Source organism: Eptatretus burgeri, chromosome 14, assembly GCF_056783735.1.
Source record: "Eptatretus burgeri isolate ZD-2024b chromosome 14, Ebu_testis_v1, whole genome shotgun sequence".
In the NCBI taxonomy this organism is placed as follows: Eukaryota; Metazoa; Chordata; class Myxini; order Myxiniformes; family Myxinidae; genus Eptatretus; species Eptatretus burgeri.
Window position 1 is genome coordinate 26,952,332 of NC_140974.1, and position 19,181 is coordinate 26,971,512.

The window sequence follows — 19,181 nt, forward strand, 5'->3', positions numbered from 1 at the left end:
GTCGTCGTTTACGAGAGCGAAGGAACCGCCTGTGTGGTTGTTGTTTCTGGCACGCGGTTTGAAAGATTTTTTTTTTGTATGTACGGCCATGCTTGTACGGGCACGTGAGAGCGAAGGAACGGCCTGTGTGGTTGTTGTTTGTGGCTCACGGTTTGAAAGATTTTTTTTTGGTTTGCACATACGGGCACGCACTACTAATTTGAAATTCATCTAAATGTGACATTACTGGTTGGGAGTGAATATCTTTTCAGGGCATTGTACATGCAAACATACATAGTCCAGAAACCAACCGGCATTTATGTACTGTGAATGAGCACATTACCTATCGGGTCATTGCCTCACCCCCTGCAGTCTTTTCTGTGGTACAGCGTGTGGACATTGAGACTAGTGGAAGTGGCACCATGTCCGTGTGAGCGGGGGGGGGGGGCAGATTGGAACATGCGAACCCCCAAAGGTCACATGGGAGGTCGCACAAGCAACATCCTTGTCGACAGAGGAATGAAGGGGGAAACGGACAAATGAGGAGACGGCTTGGTTCACGAATCGTGGTTCCTTGCTGGGGTGGAGATGGGTGCTTTGAGACCAGGGAATTCTCCCTTTCAGTTTTGGGGTCTGTGTCTGGCGGCAGACGAAAGAACACACACACACGCACACGCACACGCACACGCACACGATTGTATATATGATTATGCGAGATTGTGTTGTGCGTGATTATGCATATTATATTAGGCAGTGTGAGGGAGGTGGAGGCAACGTAAGGGGGTGGGGGTGAAGGCAGCATGAGGGAAGGGGAAGGCAGCATAAGGGGATGGAAGGCAGCATACCAGGGCGTTACCAGGGCAATAAAACGAACCCAAACAACGTCATCTTTTTAACCACAATGGTGTATATGCACAAGTCCAGGTGGAAGCATTTTAAAATTAAAAACCCATGCTATCTACCTGGCAAAGGCCTGTCTGCATGCATGCTCCACCACACCCTACACCCTCCCCAACCATATGCATTTGTCCAACCTCCTCAAAAAGGTCCATACTAACTGTGAATGAACACCAGCGATATACTCATCCTTTCACTTGCTCACATGCACGGATTTCCCCACACCCGCACTGTACAGTGACACGTCCCATGTGGCTTTGATGCCGCAGCATATCCGCTTCCCATGTGGCTTCAGCAATGCAGCACATCTGCTCCCCAAGTGCAGAAGCACATGGTTCGTGAGCCGGCTGCATAACCTCCTCCACAACACCACACACCACAGGCTCGGATGTGAGTTTGAATTCGGACCGTGCGCTCGCAAAACCCGCTCACCGCACACACGTAACCAAGCATGCAGGTACACACATGCCCCATGGAGTCATTTGTACTCATTTGTATCACGTCCATGTGTGCTGTCTACAGTCTACATAATTCTTTGTTTTCAGCAACGGGACCTCAAGTCACATTCTACATTATGTAGAATTTTGTTGGGTCCCAGATAGTCCCGTTGGGTCTTTTGGGTCCTCTAGATATTTTGGGTTCTCGAGGTATTTTGGGTCCTCAAGGTCTTTTGGATCCCCTGGGTCTTTGGAGTCATTTGTGTCCTCTGGGAAACTGACCAAGACACCTGGTACCAAGCTTTGCGTGGTGAAGAGATCAAAGCACTGCTGAGGAAAGGGCCATGAACAGACACATGGTATGAAACTCCGTGAGTGAAGAGAGGAAATGCATCACAGAAGATAGGGCTGTGGATGCGGTTTAACTCCACTGAAACTCGAGTCCACGAGTCATTTCCACAACGGTGTAATTAGCGAGCAGCCTGGCAGGAAAGCTTCCTCACACTCACATCAATGCCTTCCTCACTGCTCATCCCTCGAAGGGGAAGTTCCAGAGCCTGATAGTAGTGTCAAGCAAAAGGATCGATTTGAAACCAGATCAAAACCACGCATACACTACTGCCATTGGTTGGACAAGTAAATGGAACAAAGTTCATGATGGAAAAGTAACAACAAGTTGGCACAGATGAAAAGTACACAACATATTCTTCACCATTGAGAGATGGGGCCAAAAACCAGATACAGCATGATATCTCAACAAGTTACAGACAAGTTCTGACAAAACTCGGTGGAAGAATTGGGTAGGTGACAAGAACAAGCCGATTCCATTTTGGTTCAGGTCTGGATCCAGATCGAGCCTATCAGTTGATAAACCAGAGTTGGTGTCAAAGCCACCCAATGCTCGCCTGTTTATACATTTATCGTTTTTAAAAGACTCGTCTAATAATTAATATTTTTTATAAAACATTGCAGTGAAATCTGACCCAAATAATTTTAAAGCAACATATGTTGTTCGTCTTTCGGCTGCTCCCGTTAGGGGTCGCCACAGCGGTTCATCCGTGATGATCCGCATACTGATTTGGCATAGGTTTTACGCCGGATGCCCTTCCTGACGCAACCCTGGTCGCCTCTTACGACACAGGGATAAGGATTGGGTTTCGCCATGATTCCGGGCTGCCCTATACCCTCTCATAGTGTGGCCCAGTGCAGAGCTCCCATCCTCAAGCGATCCTCCAACCCAAGCCTCCGAGTAGCCGGATTACAGGCGCACGCCACTGCGCCCGGTTTTTTTTTTTTTAAAGCAACATATGTATTTGTATATTGTATATTTATATAGGGAAGGCCAGAAGGAGTTACATTGTGTGTTTGTGGATTTAGAGAAAGCTTATGATAGGGTGCCAAGAGAGGAGTTGTAGCATTGTATGAGGAAGTCGGGAGTGGTGGAGAAGTATGTGAGGATGGTGCAGGATATGTATGAAGACAGTGTGACAGCGGTGAGGTGTGCGGTAGGAATGACGGACCGGTTTAAGGTAAAAGTGGGATTGCACCAAGGATCGACTCTGAACCCTTTCCTGTTTGCAATCGTGATGGACAGGTTGACGGACGAAATCAGACTGGAGTCTCCATGGACTATGATGTTCGCGGATGACATCATGATCTGTAGGGAGAGTAGGGAGCAGGCTGAAGCGAGCCTCGAGAGGTGGAGGTACGCACTGGAGAGAAGGGGAATGATAGTCAGACGGAGTAAGATTGAGTACATGTGCGTAAATGAGGAGGGTGGTGGTATGGTGCGGTTGCAAGGAGTTGAGGTGGGGAAGGTGGATTGGTTTAAATACTTGGGATCAACTGTCCAAAGTAACGGAGAGTGTGGGAGAGAAGTGAAAAAGAGAGTGCAGGCAGGATGGAGTGGGTGGAGAAGAGTTGCAGGAGTGATTTGTGACAGAAGGGTAGCTGCAAGAGTGAAGGGGAAAGTATACAAGACGGTAGTGAGACCAGCTATGTTGTATGGTTTGGAGGCGGTGGCACTAACAAAAAGACAGGAAGGGGAGCTGGAGGTGGCAGAGTTAAAGATGCTGCGATTCTCGTTGGGAGTGACGAGGATGGATAGGATAAGAAATGAGTATATTAGAGGGACAGCGCAGGTAGGACGGTTTGGAGACAAAGTGAGAGAGGCGAGATTGAGATGGTTTGGGCATGTGCACAGGAGGGAAACGAAGTATATCGGGAGAAGGATGCTGAGGATGGAGCCGCCAGGCAGGAGGAGAAGAGGAAGGCCAAAGAAGAGGTTCATGGATGCGGTGAGGGCGGACATGCGGGTGGTTGGAGTGTCAATGGAAGATGTGGAGGATAGAGCGAAATGGAGACGGTTGATCCGCTCTGGCGACCCCTAACGGGAGCTAGCTGAAAGAGGAAGAAGAAGAAGATTTATTTGTATATTGCAATCAGTAACAAGAGCGCAAGTGAGCACAATATACGCCCGAACAAGAAGGTATATACAGAATTGTGCTACTACATGGAAAACAGCATCCTGGTTGCCATGGTAACCACTTTAGATGACGAACGTATGTCGCGACACACCGTCTCCACAGTCTGTACCTATGTACCAAATATGAAAGGTGAAAGTTGAAAACTTTGGGAGTTAGAGTGCGGACAGGAACGGACGGACAGACGGACGACCGGTATCACATAATACGCCCCGTGTGTGTGTATATATATATATATATATATATATATATATATATATATATATATATATATATATATATATATATATATATATATATCTTCTTTCGGCTGCTCCCGTTAGGGGTCGCCACAGCGGATCATCCATATGATCCGCATAGTGATTTGGCAAATGTTTTACGCCGGATGCTCTTCCTGACGCAACCCTGGTCGCCTCTTACGACACAGGGATATGGTACACCTATTTTAGCCGGGGTATACACCGGCCCAGTATACTGGTACTCATTTCGCCGACCTCGGAAGGATGACAGGCTGAGTCAACCCCCTGGTGTATTAATTCAGTGGCCCAATGGGGCTTGAACTCAGGACCTTTTGGATCCCAAGCCACTGCCCTAACCACTGCGCCAACACCAGGCTCTCTCTCTATATATATATATATATATATATATATATATATATATATATATATATATATATATGTATATATATATATATATATATATATATATATATATATATATATATATATATATATATATATATATATATATATATATATATATATATATATATATATATATCGGGCGTATAAAAAAATAGTGTGGTGGATAAAAACATTAGAAAGGAAAAAATAACTTGCACCAAAAACGTTAACATTTTCACGTTCACGCGGGGGGGGGGGGGGGGTATCGCTATATATAGCTCTCTGTTCTTCGCAGTTCAGCCTGATGGAGGTATGTGCTCCACCAAGTGCCGTTCCAGTTTTCATTGTGTACATGTGACTGTTGCAGTGCAATGCCTAATTGTAGTGTTATCAAATATGCAGATGAGACACAGACAGTAATTAGTGGGTGCCGAATGAATGTAAGCATGAATATGTGAATGAAGTTCAGAAGTTTGTACACTGGTATGACGTCATTATTTAGTTCTTCATGCAAACAAGCCAAAATAAATGATTAAATTTTTTTTTTTAAACACTTATTAAACAGGTTCCCATCGTGTACAACCTTTTTGGCTGCTGGTTGCATCATTGGTTAGGAGCATGGCTATGCCACTGATGCAGTCCCTCTATTACCAGTACACGTACTCATTTTGCCGACCTCAGAAGGATGACAGGCTAAGTCAACCCCACCTAGTGTTAATTCGGCAGCCAACGGGACTCAAACTCAGGACCCTAGCCACCACCCTAACCTCCACCACCCTAACCTCCACCACCCTAACCTCCACCACCCTAACCGCTTCGCCAACACCAGGCTTTATTAACAAGTGGTGTATGATCCTATGATTATTCATGATCATAGTATAGAACAAGTTTCTGAAAACAAGTATTGGGACATAGTCACACAATGATCGCTAACGAATAGAAACGGAGCAAGAATTCCCAAGTGTTGGATGGTGAAGGAAACCAAAGATTAAAAGAGTTTCGATATGTCGATATTATGTCGATATTAAATAGCATTTTGGTTCTTTTCTATCAACCCTTGATTCAAAGAATTCTTAATTCTTGATTACACTCACCGAAGGAGAGGGTATTGCATTTGGGTCCATTTGTTAATTGCCGGAATCCTTCGGATTTCGGTAATTATGTTGGTCGGTTGTGTGTGTCATTCTGTGTGTCTGTCTGTCTGTTTGTTTGTGTGTTTGTTTACCCTGTAGCAGCCACACCGTTTCAGCGATCATGACCAAACTGGGTACAAACGTCGGCCATGGTCCAACTTAGACACTTGTCGTTTTTGGTGAATCTAGGTCAAAGGTCAAGGTCAAGGTCAAGGTCACCGAAAAACCGAAATTCTTATTTTCGCAATAACGTCCGCTAAAATGGTCGTATCGACTTCAAACCAAATCCAAAATGTGTATCTTCCAATACTGCATCCAACCATATGTCTCATTGGGGTGTCACACCAACACCCTTCTTAGCGGTTGGGGGTCGAATGTCAGGGGGGTTGGGTCAAAAATTTCAAATTGTGATAAAAACGCCATTTCAAGTCCGATTGTCTTCCAATTTGGCATGTGGTATCTTGGTACGAGTGTCCTATTATATGCCAAAAATGATGAAATTTGGTTCAGCCGCTTCCGGTTACCATAGCAACAAAGTTCAAGTGTTGTAAATTCGTTGTTATTGGTTTCATTCCAGGGAGGTTTGATCTCGCGCATGCAAAGCTTGTCACTATTTGAAGTCACAAGGTCAAGGCAAATCTGGAGATCTTGAAAGATCAAACTCCAGGTTTTTGTTTTTTCAGAGATCATGGAGATATGTATGACAAAGTTATTCCGGCAATTCCTTGCTCAACGAGCAATTTAATTTGTTTGTTTGTCCGCACAGAACTTTAGTGTTTTTATCTGCAACTGCTTGTCGGATTGAAACGTAATTTTCACCATAGGAGCGACGACTCGTGTATAATGTTTTAATGATAATTATGACATCATAGGCTACGTGGTTGGATCATAGCCTACATCATAGGCAGCAATGTTGGAAAAATCAAAAAACTTTGGACATCTGTATCTGAAACCGCACCAAAGAAAAAACTGAAACTTGGCACATGGAAAATACTTTGCATGGGAAATAAGTGATTTTTTATGACGTCATAGGTGCCTTCGTTATGATGTTATCATTGCATATGTAGAATGCTACATCAGATCAGTATGAAAATTTTTGAGGGTCATCTCGAGATAAAATGTTCCACAGAAAATTTTTTGATGACGTCATTAGCTTTGTGATTCGGCAACCATATTTTTTTTAAAAAAGAAAAACCTTCAAAAATCTTCTTCTCTGAAGTGGCTGAACAGATCGAGGCGAAACTTTACACATATATGACCGCCTATCCATGAGGAGCAAAATATTCTAACATATGACATCATAGGTCACATGATTTGGCAGCCATATTGGATTGACCCAAAAACCTATAAAAAAATCTTCTTCATCAGAACGGCTTGAGAGATTGAGGGGAAACTTCACACAAATGTTCCCCAAGCCTTGGGTGTACAAGTTGGTTAAGGAATAATTGACAGGTCACATGGTTTGGCAGCCATATTGGGTTGAAGAAAAATATTAAAGAATGTTTTCTCCTGAACCACTTAATCAATTGGTGTGAAACTTCACATTTATGATCAAGTAGTGATGGGGAATGCATGTAATTAAATTTCGACTTGATTGGATGCATGGTTTGGCCGACAGTTATTTAATTTTTTGATCTGTGTTGTGTTTTTTCCTTTTTGAATTTTTAATTTAATTTTTATTTTTGAATAATAATATTTTTTTTGAAAAAAAATATATATATATATATATATATATATATATATATATATATATATATATATATATTTTAATTACTTTTATTTATTTTTATTTTTTGAATGAATTTTTGAATAATATTTTTTGAATTTTATCCAGGAGGGAGCGGGATATTATAATCGTCCGGTTTGTTTGTTGGGATTCGCTAGATATCCGTTATTTTTGGGTTGTCCGTGTGTGTGTATGTGTGTGTGTGTGTGTGTGTGTGTGTGTGTGTGTGTGTGTGTGTGTGTGTGTGTGTGTGTGTGTGTGTGTGTGTGTGTGTTTCTGCAACGCGAGGCTCCACAGCACAAACCAGCAAACCGATTTCGATGAAACTTGGCGAACAGGTGCCATATGAGCTGGGACTGTGCACATTTGAGTTTCGTTGCTAAGCAACCACCCATTGCTATACAGCGGTCGAAAAACCGCGTTTTAAAAACCCAAACGGTAACTGACGTAGCGCGGCTTCTATGATAGGTAGAGCGACCGGACCAACTCCTGCCTATTCCTTGCATCCCCATCTAGTTATCACGACTGAATAACGTTCCTCTATCTCTCATAGTTTCTGAATGGCAGCCCTCCGAATGCGGAAAGGTGGTGAACCAGGGAATATGTTAAGTGACCTTGACCTCGGAAACCGTCGACGGCGGAACGTTCAAATTCGGTGTATGAATAGAGTTTAATAACTACTACAAAATTGAACCGCAGCATTTCCCCAGATTCGATCACCAAGGGTGTCGGGGCTGAAATACGCAGAATTCGAAAAAATACTTTTTCTCGACCTACGTTCACTATTTTCAATACTTGTCGTACAGTTTTGAATGTAGAGAAACGAGACTTCGGAATTAAACACTTCGAGATATTTAGAAAATTTTACTCGAGCCGATTTTTGATTTAAGTTTTATTTTTCAAATGGTAGTCCTGTGAGGAGTGCCAGTTGGCAAAATACGCAATAGGAAAAATCTTGCAAGGCAGAGAAACAATTATGTGAACCAATACGTCTTGGCAATGAATCTTCGTCGGTGGATCGGTCAGAATGAAAAGCATCGTATCCAGCGCTTCGATCCTAGCGGATCCCTCGTCGCCTACCGGCTTGTCTGTTTGTTTGTCTGTCTGTCTGTTAGCAATTTTACGGCAAAACGGCTTTAGCAAACACTATCAAATTTAATCCACAGGTGGGCAATGGACCTTGGACGACCCCATTAACTTTTAGGTCCAATTGGATCAAGGTTTAGGTCACGAAAAGATCAAAATCGTTTTTCGCTCATAACTTTGAAAAAAATGATCAGATTTACTTCAAACTAAGCTAATAGTGAACCTTATTCTATTTGTCACTTATAATCCTACCCATTCCTGTAGTGAAAAATGCATATTTGTGAAGATCGGTTGGGTCCGAAGCTTTGAGGGTCATGGCCATCGGTCAAAATTACAAATTTTCCATTAAAACTAAAACATGGTTACGAAAATACAACTTTACGGGAAAACGGCTGGCCCAAACACTGTCAAATTGTATCCACAGGTGGGTAATGAACCTCGGACGACCGCATTAACTTTTGGGTCCAATTAGGTCAAAGGTCAAGGCCAGGTCAGGAAAAGGTCAAAATCTTTTTCGCTCATAACTTCGTCAAAAATGGTTTAATTGACTTCAAACTAAGACTAAAATATTCCTTATTCTATTCCTATAATCAACATTCAGGTTAAGGATACTGTATATCAAATTTTAATTTGATCCCCAAAATAACTTTATCCCTTAAATGGGCGGGATTTGTTGTGCCTGGCACCACTTGTTATTTTTTGAATAAGTCTCACTTGGCTGTGCCTGGTTGGGTTTGAGGGTTGAGGAGCAGCAGCTGAAATGTGAATCTTATCCAGGTTTCTCCTGATGACTTTATCTTTGTTTTTTGTTTGTTTTGGTTCCTTCTGATTACTCCAATGCAGGACTGTACCTATTTGGTCTTCCATTTGATTTGAAGTGAATTTATTTTAATCCCATTCTGAACTCAATTGATTAATAATAATAATAAAAAGGTCATGGGTCAGGTGTCCGATCAAAGCGGGACGTCTTGGTACCCGGTCATCACTGCCAGTAGTAATAAAGTTGCAGTTCTAGTTACGTCTTATTAATTACGTAACACACCAGTAGTCAAACGCCACACAAAATACACCATAGAAAACTACCCAAGCACCACAGAAAACAAGTTCTGGCGAGGGTGTGCAATCTCTGATTGCTCTTTTTCTAGTTTCAGTTTGTTGTGTACATTTGGTGATCTATTAAAGAGAATGTCAACAAATTGGATTCAAGACCTATGAAGATTGTCCAGCGAGTATATATGGACAAACATTCCCAAGATTTGTACTTTGGATGAGAAATATATTATATTGAAGGTTCACAAGATAATACACTTCATTGTTTCACTTTTAATCCTTCAAACATATCCCTCTCTTATCTGTGTTCCACCTCTGTACTTTATACCGGCTAAGCTGCCAGAGTAGCTATCATTTCTTAAAGCGCGACTGTGTCGCTGATGCAGTGCCCCTCTACCAGTACACACACTGGAACTGGTACTCATTTCGCCGACCTCGGAAGGATGACAGATTGAGTCAAACCCCTGGTGTATTAATTCAGCGGCCGACGGGGCTTGAAATCAGGACGCTGGGATCCCAAGTTTCCACCCTAACCACCGAGCCAACACCAGGCTCACCCTAACCACCGAGCCAACACCAGGCTCACCCTAACCACCGAGCCAACACCAGGCTCACCCTAACCGAGCCAACACCAGGCTCACCCTAACCACCGAGCCAACACCAGGCTCAACCTAACCACCGAGCCAACACCAGGCTCAACCTAACCACCGAGCCAACACCAGGCTCACCCGAACCACCGAGCCAACACCAGGCTCACCCTAACCACAGAGCCAACACCAGGCTCACCCTAACCACCGAGCCAACACCAGGCTCACCCTAACCACCGAGCCAACACCAGGCTCACCCTAACCACCGAGCCAACACCAGGCACACCCTAACCACCGAGCCAACACCAGGCACACCCTAACCACAGAGCCAACACCAGGCTCACCCTAACCACCGAGCCAACACCAGGCTCACCCTAACCACCGAGCCAACACCAGGCACACCCTAACCACCGAGCCAACACCAGGCACACCCTAACCACCGAGCCAACACCAGGCACACCCTAACCACCGAGCCAACACCAGGCTCACCCTAACCACCGAGCCAACACCAGGCTCACCTTAACCACCGAGCCAACACCAGGCTCACCCTAACCACCGAGCCAACACCAGGCTCACCCTAACCACCGAGCCAACACCAGGCTCACCCTAACCACCGAGCCAACACCACGCTCACCCTAACCACCGAGCCAACACCACGCTCACCCTAACCACCGAGCCAACACCACGCTCACCCTAACCACCGAGCCAACACCACGCTCACCCTAACCACCGAGCCAACACCACGCTCACCCTAACCACCGAGCCAACACCACGCTCACCCTAACCACCGAGCCAACAACAGGCTCACCCTAACCACCGAGCCAATACCAGGCTCACCCTAACCACCGAGCCAACACCAGGCTCACCCTAACCACCGAGCCAACACCAGGCTCACCCTAACCACCGAGCCAACAGCAGGCTCACCCTAACCACCGAGCCAACAGCAGGCTCACCCTAACCACCGAGCCAACACCAGGCTCACCCTAACCACCGAGCCAACACCAGGCTCACCCTAACCACCGAGCCAACACCAGGCTCACCCTAACCACCGAGCCAACAGCAGGCTCACCATAACCACCGAGCCACACCAGGCTCACCCTAACCACCGAGCCAACACCAGGCTCACCCTAACCACCGAGCCAACACCAGGCTCACCCTAACCACCGAGCCAACACCAGGCTCACCCTAACCACCGAGCCACACCAGGCTCACCCTAACCACCGAGCCAACACCAGGCTCACCCTAACCACCGAGCCAACACCAGGCTCACCCTAACCACCGAGCCAACACCAGGCTCACCCTAACCACCGAGCCAACACCAGGCTCACCCTCACCAGTGAGCCAACACCAAGCTGCTTAAGTACTTAAACCACTTGGTGAGCGCCAACCAAACCCGAAAAAGCACACACCCGATCGATTCCTCGATCCGAGAATGGATTGATCAGCCAAAACCTACAAACGGTCTTTGAACTCTCCTCTTATTTACCGTATGAAGCGTAATAACAAAATTAATAAACAGCTTGATAAGGAGGGAGGGGGAGGCATTCAATGTTATACACACGCGAACTACTTTGCCATGGCTAAAGCAAACGAATAAAATAATAATTAATAAACACATCGTTCCTCTCATGTATGAATTTGATGTCGATCGATATCGGAGTCCGGACGAAGCAAACCTGCGATCGGACCGACAAATGTGCTCTGTATAATGTTGCACCATATCCAACAGAGCATCTGGGGGTGCATTCCATTCTCAACAAGCTTGTCGAGCGCTTGCCAAGCGGCTTAAGCACCCAGACAAGCAGTCCATTGAAATGGTTGATAAGGAACGGCTTGCTTGGCAAGCGCCAAGCGATAAACTGTACACCCGGATCAACTTTTGCATTTAAATTCCTTCCCATCGCGAATCCGAAACCCGTGTTAAGTCAGATCGATCCGAACAGACAACTTATTGAGGAAATAATTAAATATATAATAAAATGAGAAATTTTAGTGAAAACGAGACCAAGATCTCTCACCGCCCAAATTATTAACAAGCAGTCGTTGATATTTGAGTGGACAGAAACTTGAATCGTCTCCAGAACTATCGTACATTTATATTAAACATCGTGATTATCTTGTTGCGTTGAATTAAGTGCATTGTAAATAAAGTTATTTTTATAAAAAAAAAAACTCCGTTGCCTCTCTGTGGTGATTTTTCACTGTAGGGGCCTTCAAGGGGGGGATCCCGACGGACGACTTATTGAGAAAATAAAACTCTTTTTGTGGAAACCGTTGTGATGACTGGGAGGTAAGTTCGTCATGAATGTAATCAGTTGGTTAAAAAGTAACCTTTTTCACTCGCTCTGTGTACATGATGGTTGGTGACCGAGGTCGCGGTTCGACTCCTGACTCGGTGCACCGTTGAGCTTTGGAGGGTTCACCGTTCGAATCCCCCGTGGCATCTCCCGGGCGTTTCCTTTTGTCTCCCTCGTTCGCTCGATCTCCTTGCTTCCCTCTGGAGACCGCCGCTCCCTCAAACATCGCACTCGGCCTTGTCGGGATTTTGTGTGAACTCGCGTTCCGTGGGAGGAATAACGGGACGTGCCGTCCGCCCCAGGCCTGGGCGTGTTTGTCCGTTATCTGGTGGCACAGATGGACGGACTGTCCACCGACTGTCACGAGGATTTTGATCCGAGTTTCCTTGCCGTGTATTCCTCACCCATTCGAGTTATTTTACCAGAACAGCAGATAATATTAACTCGAATAACTATGATTAGTGTTTCCCAGATCTAGAATACCGAAATGTTTAAATCCCACCGTTATTGTTTTTCCTTTTACATTTTCTATCAGTAAATGAGTTAAAACAAACAAAAACAAACTCAAATGAGCTAAGATCCTCGTCCTCTTAATGATGACGTCATAAACACGAATATGACATTGTGATGTATCAGGTTTGCGATAAATTAATTATCTGTGCTAATGCCCGGCTTGATTCCCGCAAACAAAATTCAAACAGCTTGCCCAGTTTCGGAGATAATGGTCTAGGCGATTTCCATTAGTGGCGATATTATGACGTCAACTTTTTTTCGAGGAAGAAGTTCCAAAATCGGAGATGGTTACTGCCTGCACTGGGCTTTCTGCATATACATGGCAAGTTTCACAAAGATCTGATGAAAACTCTGGGTTGTGAAACAAAAAATGTCAAAAAACGGGAATGACGTCATAAAAATTGATATGACGTCATAGTGATGTCTCATATGTGTGGTAATTCATCTCTGCTAATGCCCTGTTCGATTCCCGCAACAGAATTCAAAAAGCTTGCCTAGTTTCGGAGATAATTTTTTAGGCGATTTCCATTCGTGGAGATATTTTGACGTCATAACTTTTTTTCTCGGAGGAATTTTCAAAATCGGAGATGGTTTCTGTCTGCGCGTGGGCTTTCTGCATATACATGCCAAGTTTCACGAAGTTCCGATGAAAACTCTGGGTTGTGAAACAACTTGGAAGAATTTCCAAAATCGGAGATGGTTCCTGCCTGCGCATGGGCTTTCTGCATATACATGGCAAGTTTCACGAAGATCTGATGAAAACTCTGGGCTGTGAAACAAAAAATGTCAAAAAATAGGAATGACGTCATAAAAATTGATATGACATCATAGTGATGTCTCATATGTGTGGTAGTTCATCTCTGCTAATGCCCTGTTCGATTCCCACAACAGAATTCAAAAAGCTTGCCTAGTTTCGGAGATATTTTTTTAGGCGATTTCCATTCGCAGAGATATTTTGACGTCATAACTTTTTTTTCTCGGAGGATTTTTCAAAATCGGAGATGGTTACTGTCTGTGCAGGGTATTTTTACATATATTTGCCAAGTTTCAGGAAGTTTCGATGAAAACTGTAGGCTGTAAAACAAACTAGTTTCGGAGATAATGGTATCGGCGATTTCTATTAGTGGCGATATTATGACGTTAACTTTTTTTCTCGGAAGAATTTCCAAAATTGGAGATGGTTACTGCCTGCGCGTGGGCTTTCTGTATATACATGGCAAGTTTCACAAAGATCTGATGAAAACTCTGGGTTGTGGAACAAAAAATGTCAAAAAATAGGAATGACATCATAAAAATTGATATGGCTTCATAGTAATGTATCATATGTGTGGTAATTAATCTCTGCTAATGCCCTGTTCGTTTCCCGTAAACAGAATTCAAAAAGCTTGCCTTGTTTCGGAGATAATTTTTTGGACGATTTCCATTAGCGGAGATATTTTGACGTCATCACTTTTTTTCTGGGAGGAATTTTCAAAATCGGAAATGGTTACTGTCTGCGAAGGGTATTTTTACAGATATACGCCAAGTTTCAGGAATTTTCGATGAAAACTGTAGGCTGTGAAACAAAAAAGTCCACAAGAACAACAACGTGAGTAAGGCTTAGAGATCCTCCACGAGGATCTAAAAAAAACACAATTTCTACCGAAGTGGAAGTGAAATGGAAAGTTGGATACAGCTTGTGGAAGCTACAAAAGTGAAAGTTAGTGAAACACCCAAACGCTGAAGTTGACTCCAGTGTTGATGCCTGAAATCAGAACAAAAATTAGGAATTTCCAGTGAAGGTGGAGGTAGAATGGAAAGTTAGATCCAGCTTGCGGAAGCCACAAAAGTGAAAGTTCGTGAAATCACCTAAACGCTGAAGTTGACTCCAGTGTTGATGCCTGAAATCAGAACAAAAATTAGGAATTTCCAGCGAAGTGGAAGTAGAATGGAAAGTTAGATCCAGCTTATGGAAGCCACAAAAGTGAAAGTTTGTTAAACACCAAAATGCTGAAGTTGACTCCAGTGTTGATGCCTGAAATCAGAACAAAAATTAGGAATTTCCAGCGAAGGTGGAGGTAGAATGGAAAGTTAGATCCAGCTTATGGAAGCCACAAAAGTGAAAATTTGTTAAACACCTAAATGCTGAAGTTGACTCCAGTGTTGATGCCTGAAATCAGAACAAAAATTAGGAATTTCCAGCGAAGTGGAAGGAGAATGGAAAGTTGGATACAGCTTGTGGAAGCCACAAAAGTGAAAGTTCGTTTAACACCTAAAGGCCCAGTCACACTTTGACGTTTTAGCCACCAATGGCAACGTATCAAAATGTATGTAAAACGCTCGATAACGTTGAACTTTTGATGTTTTTAAAAAAAAGATTCGGACGTATTCATAACGACTTGGTCTTATGCATAACGTATTAGTAACGGACACAGAACGTTTCGTTGTGTTATAGATAATGTGACGTCCACGGGACTTGAACAGTCCCGCCAACGTAGAATGAGCCGAAACGATGGAGGCGATTTATTTGTTTATAACCCAAACATGGCGGTTCTAATCGCTCTACCGCAAACGGGACGAGGAAGGTGGCACGAGTCGCTTTTCACTGAGTTGATGATGTTTATTCCTTTTTTATAATTACCAGAAATAACAAGACTCGGCAAGAAGAGGGATCCGGGGCGATTCGACGGGATGGTGTGGGATCGGGCGTGGGGAAAAACACAGACAATTCCAATGAATAAAGAGATCTCAAACCTTCTAAGGCGCCAAGCAGACACACACACACACACACACACACACACACACACACACACACACACACACACACACACACACACACACACACACACACACACACACACACACACACACACACACAACGTAGCTATCTCTGGTGGTCAGGCTGGACCGTGGTGTGGACGCAACTGTCCCTGGATCGGCGCCGGACGAGCCGGCCTTGCTCTCCTCGGGGGGGGGGGGGGGCAGAAGAAACCGCGGTGCTGTCGCTCGGCCCAAGTCCGCCCACAGCCGCCAGGGAATCAGCTCCCGCACCAAGCCGCGAGCAACAGAGGGAGGCAGGTCCACCCGCCGCCCGACCCCGCACTCCGAGTCAGCAGAACCCCAGAGCCAACCGAGGTGAGGCACGAGGCTCGGCAAGGCTCCCAGACACGATCAAGAGCACAATCGAGAGCACAGCAACCAGGACGCTCTCTGCCGCCACAGGTTCCACACCAAAAAAACACGAGCGTTCTGGTTGTAATCTTCTTCTTCTCCCTTTTCGACCCCGAACAGAACCTTTTTATCCTTCTGCCCTCGTCACCTCCAATCGAGCCGTTTCTTGGCCCACTGCCGTCGCCTTCTGCCAATCGTGATCACGGGGCGGAGCTATCCGCTGCTCTGTCCTGTGACGTCACGGCCAGTCTTCAGAGAATACCAAAAGGGGTTTACGCAGACACACTTACCCTATCCCGTGTCCCTATCTAATTACGTGACATTTATCATTTCCCCCTTGAAGAAATGAACATTTACTGGACAACTTATCACCACTGAATTACTACTTATTACATCGAGATCCTGGTAAACTCGAACAGCATGGCATACCTAATTAAACATCCTAATTACCCTTTGAATGCATACCCCCCCCCTCAAACGTAACAATAACTTATACCAACGAATGCTGAACCTGTTGTCGGCCTTCACAACCAATGCCCAACGATAGTCTAACTTAGGCATAGCGCGCTGCACGCATCGCCGACGATGACGTGGCGTAGGTTATGAAAAGGCTGCCGCACAACGATTCAAATCATAACCGCCGCAGAAATGGAAGTGTCAACATCGCAGTCACACCTTGGCGATCTTGCCAGCGTATGCCGACCTCTGAAAAATGCGTCCAAAACGCTGGCGCACGTCGAATACGGTATGGGTAAGTTTGGTATGCGTGAATAGAACTCTAAAGTACGCTATCATACGTCGTATTAAATGGAGTACGTCTTGTAATTTTAAACATGTTGAAAATTTTACGACGTACTTGCCGTATGACACACGCTCCGTATGCGATGGGAATAAGTTGTACGCACGATATGCGATCGTTGACACACATCGACACACGTTACTTGAAAGGTACTCATAAGTCGAAACACGTCAAGGTAATGGTTAGCGTCAGTGTTCCAGACTCCCGATTTTTTTTTTTCTTCGGTATTACGGTGTTCAGTGTACATTGCAGTTATGATTTAAATTGTTGAGCGGCAGCCTATTAATTATATTATATTATAACCACACTAGAAATCGAAGTGTCAAAATCACCATCATACTGAAGGAAGGAAGAAAAAAAAAAGAATAAAAAAATAAAACCAGGGAGTCTGGAACACTGACTCTAGCCATTACCTTGATGTGTTTAGACTTATGAGCACCTTACAAGTAACGTGTGTCGATGTGTATCACCGATCGCGTCATGTGAGTACAACACGTTACTCATAGGTTAGAAATAAGTTTCGGGTACGCTAAACATTACCTCGACGTGTTTCGACTTATGAGTAACTTACAAGTAACGTGTGTCGACGTGTGTCAATGATCGCGTGACGTGCCTACAACTTATGGCCAGTGTTATGCGGAATGTGTGAGTCATACGCTGGCATAAGTCTTAAAATTTCAAGCATGGAAAATTTGAGCACAACCGAAAAGTACAATGTTTAAAGCCAGCGTACAACGACGTATGGCAGTGTTTTTCAGCGTGCTCTCATTGTTATCAAAACTTACCCATAACGTATTCGACGTGTACCAGCATTTTAGACAAATTTTCCAAAAATCGGCATAAGCTGGCTAAAACGTCAAGGTGTGACTGGGCCTTAAACGCTGAAGTTGACTGCAGTGTTGATGCCTGAAATCAGAACAAAAATTAGGAATTTCCAGCGAAGGTGGAAGTAGAATGGAAAGTTAGATCCAGCTTGCGGAAGCCACAAAAGTGAAAGTTCATGAAATCACTTAAACGCTGAAGTTGACTCCAGTGTTGATGCCTGAAATCAGAACAAAAATTAGGAATTTCCAGCAAAGTGGAAGTAGAATGGGAAGTTGGATACAGCTTGTGGAAGCCACAAAAGTGAGTTAGTTAAACACCTAAACACTGAAGTTGATTCCAGTGTTTAGTAAAGCCTGAAAAGTCTGAAATTAGGAATGTCCACCAAAGTGGAAGTTAATTGAAAGTTAGATCTAGCTTGTGGAAGCTTTTAATTGCCACAAAATTGGTAGTTATAGAAACACATAAACACAAAAGTTGGATTCCACTCTTGAATAAAAAAATGATGAAATTTCGATCAAAGCAGAAGCTTTTGAAGAAGCCCTACCGTAAAAACCTATCTCTTCCGTCAAAATTGACCAATATAGTTTTTTTTATATGTTGTACTTATGGACATTACGCACAGCATCTGGGAAATGAAATTGCGAGAAAAAAATCGGGAAAAAAAGTTCAAGTGGGCGTGGCTCCGCCCACAAGGGGCGTGGGACGCCCCTCATACAAAAAAGACACAACTAGACCATGATATCGAGCTTGTGTCTAAGTTTCATCAAGATTGCATCAAACGTCACGGAGCTCTGCTCTGGAGAGAGTCGCAGACACACAGACACGACGAAAATAGTGGTCACTGCTGGTGCCTGCGAACCAAAACAAACAAAAAAAAAATACACCTGTTATAAACATACACGGACACACTTCCTTCTGAGCTGGTTCGGCTGGGTTCAAATCCCAGCTCAGCTGTAAAGTGCCGTCCTGGTGCTTCAGAGGCAGGGTGATTCATCAACGAGTGTGCTGTCCCTCCTGATGGACGTTCAACCGGGCGTCCCGTTTGCTGGTGGACGTTAACAATCCCACGGTGTCCTTTGTGAAGAGGAGGCGAGCTATCGCCGGCACCGTGAACAATTACAAATCACGCCCGAACGACTCGGTCAAACATCAGTCTGGGCCAGCCAGTTCATTAGAGGCTTGGGCCAAACTCTCCCTGGCTGGCCCCACAACAAGGTGGGAATAATTTTGGCCATGAAAGAATAATTATTAATTTGTTTGGAATGTTAGAAGGTTTAGGATCCAGTGTGGATCAACCATCTTCCCAGCCTCCTGCTGCTGAAGTTGCTTCTCCATCAAGTTAGCCATCTTGCTCTCACTCTTTACACAATTTAATCCAAATACGTAATACTGTCTTCAGTTGGATTTTAATGCACAACCTGCGGTTTCCAGTGTGTACTGCACTCTTGGAAGCATGAACGAATCTACTAAAAGAATGTTTCAAGAGATCGATAGGCAGTCCAGTTTTCAAGGTTTGTTCAGCCATAAGAGCTCGATAGTTCGGAGCACACATCAATATGTCCGGTGTTAGCTTGTTCTTAGCACAGCATACAATAT

At 44.3% G+C, this 19,181-nt stretch overlaps 1 protein-coding gene and 1 pseudogene across 1 annotated transcript in view; one reads left to right on the forward strand and one right to left on the reverse strand.

Moving 5' to 3' along the window:
• Positions 1–2,457: 2,457 nt before the first annotated feature.
• On the reverse strand, positions 2,458–2,598 carry LOC147012847 (signal recognition particle RNA; annotated as a pseudogene).
• A 9,588-nt stretch (positions 2,599–12,186) lies between these two features.
• LOC147012848 (LIM and senescent cell antigen-like-containing domain protein 1) overlaps positions 12,187–19,181 on the forward strand; it is a 98,358-nt gene continuing 91,363 nt past the window's right edge. Inside the window, exon 1 of the mRNA XM_085854125.1 lies at positions 12,187–12,291. Coding sequence (XP_085710251.1) covers positions 12,281–12,291 — 11 coding nt within the window. The 5' untranslated portion in view covers positions 12,187–12,280. The remainder of the gene's footprint in view (positions 12,292–19,181) is intronic.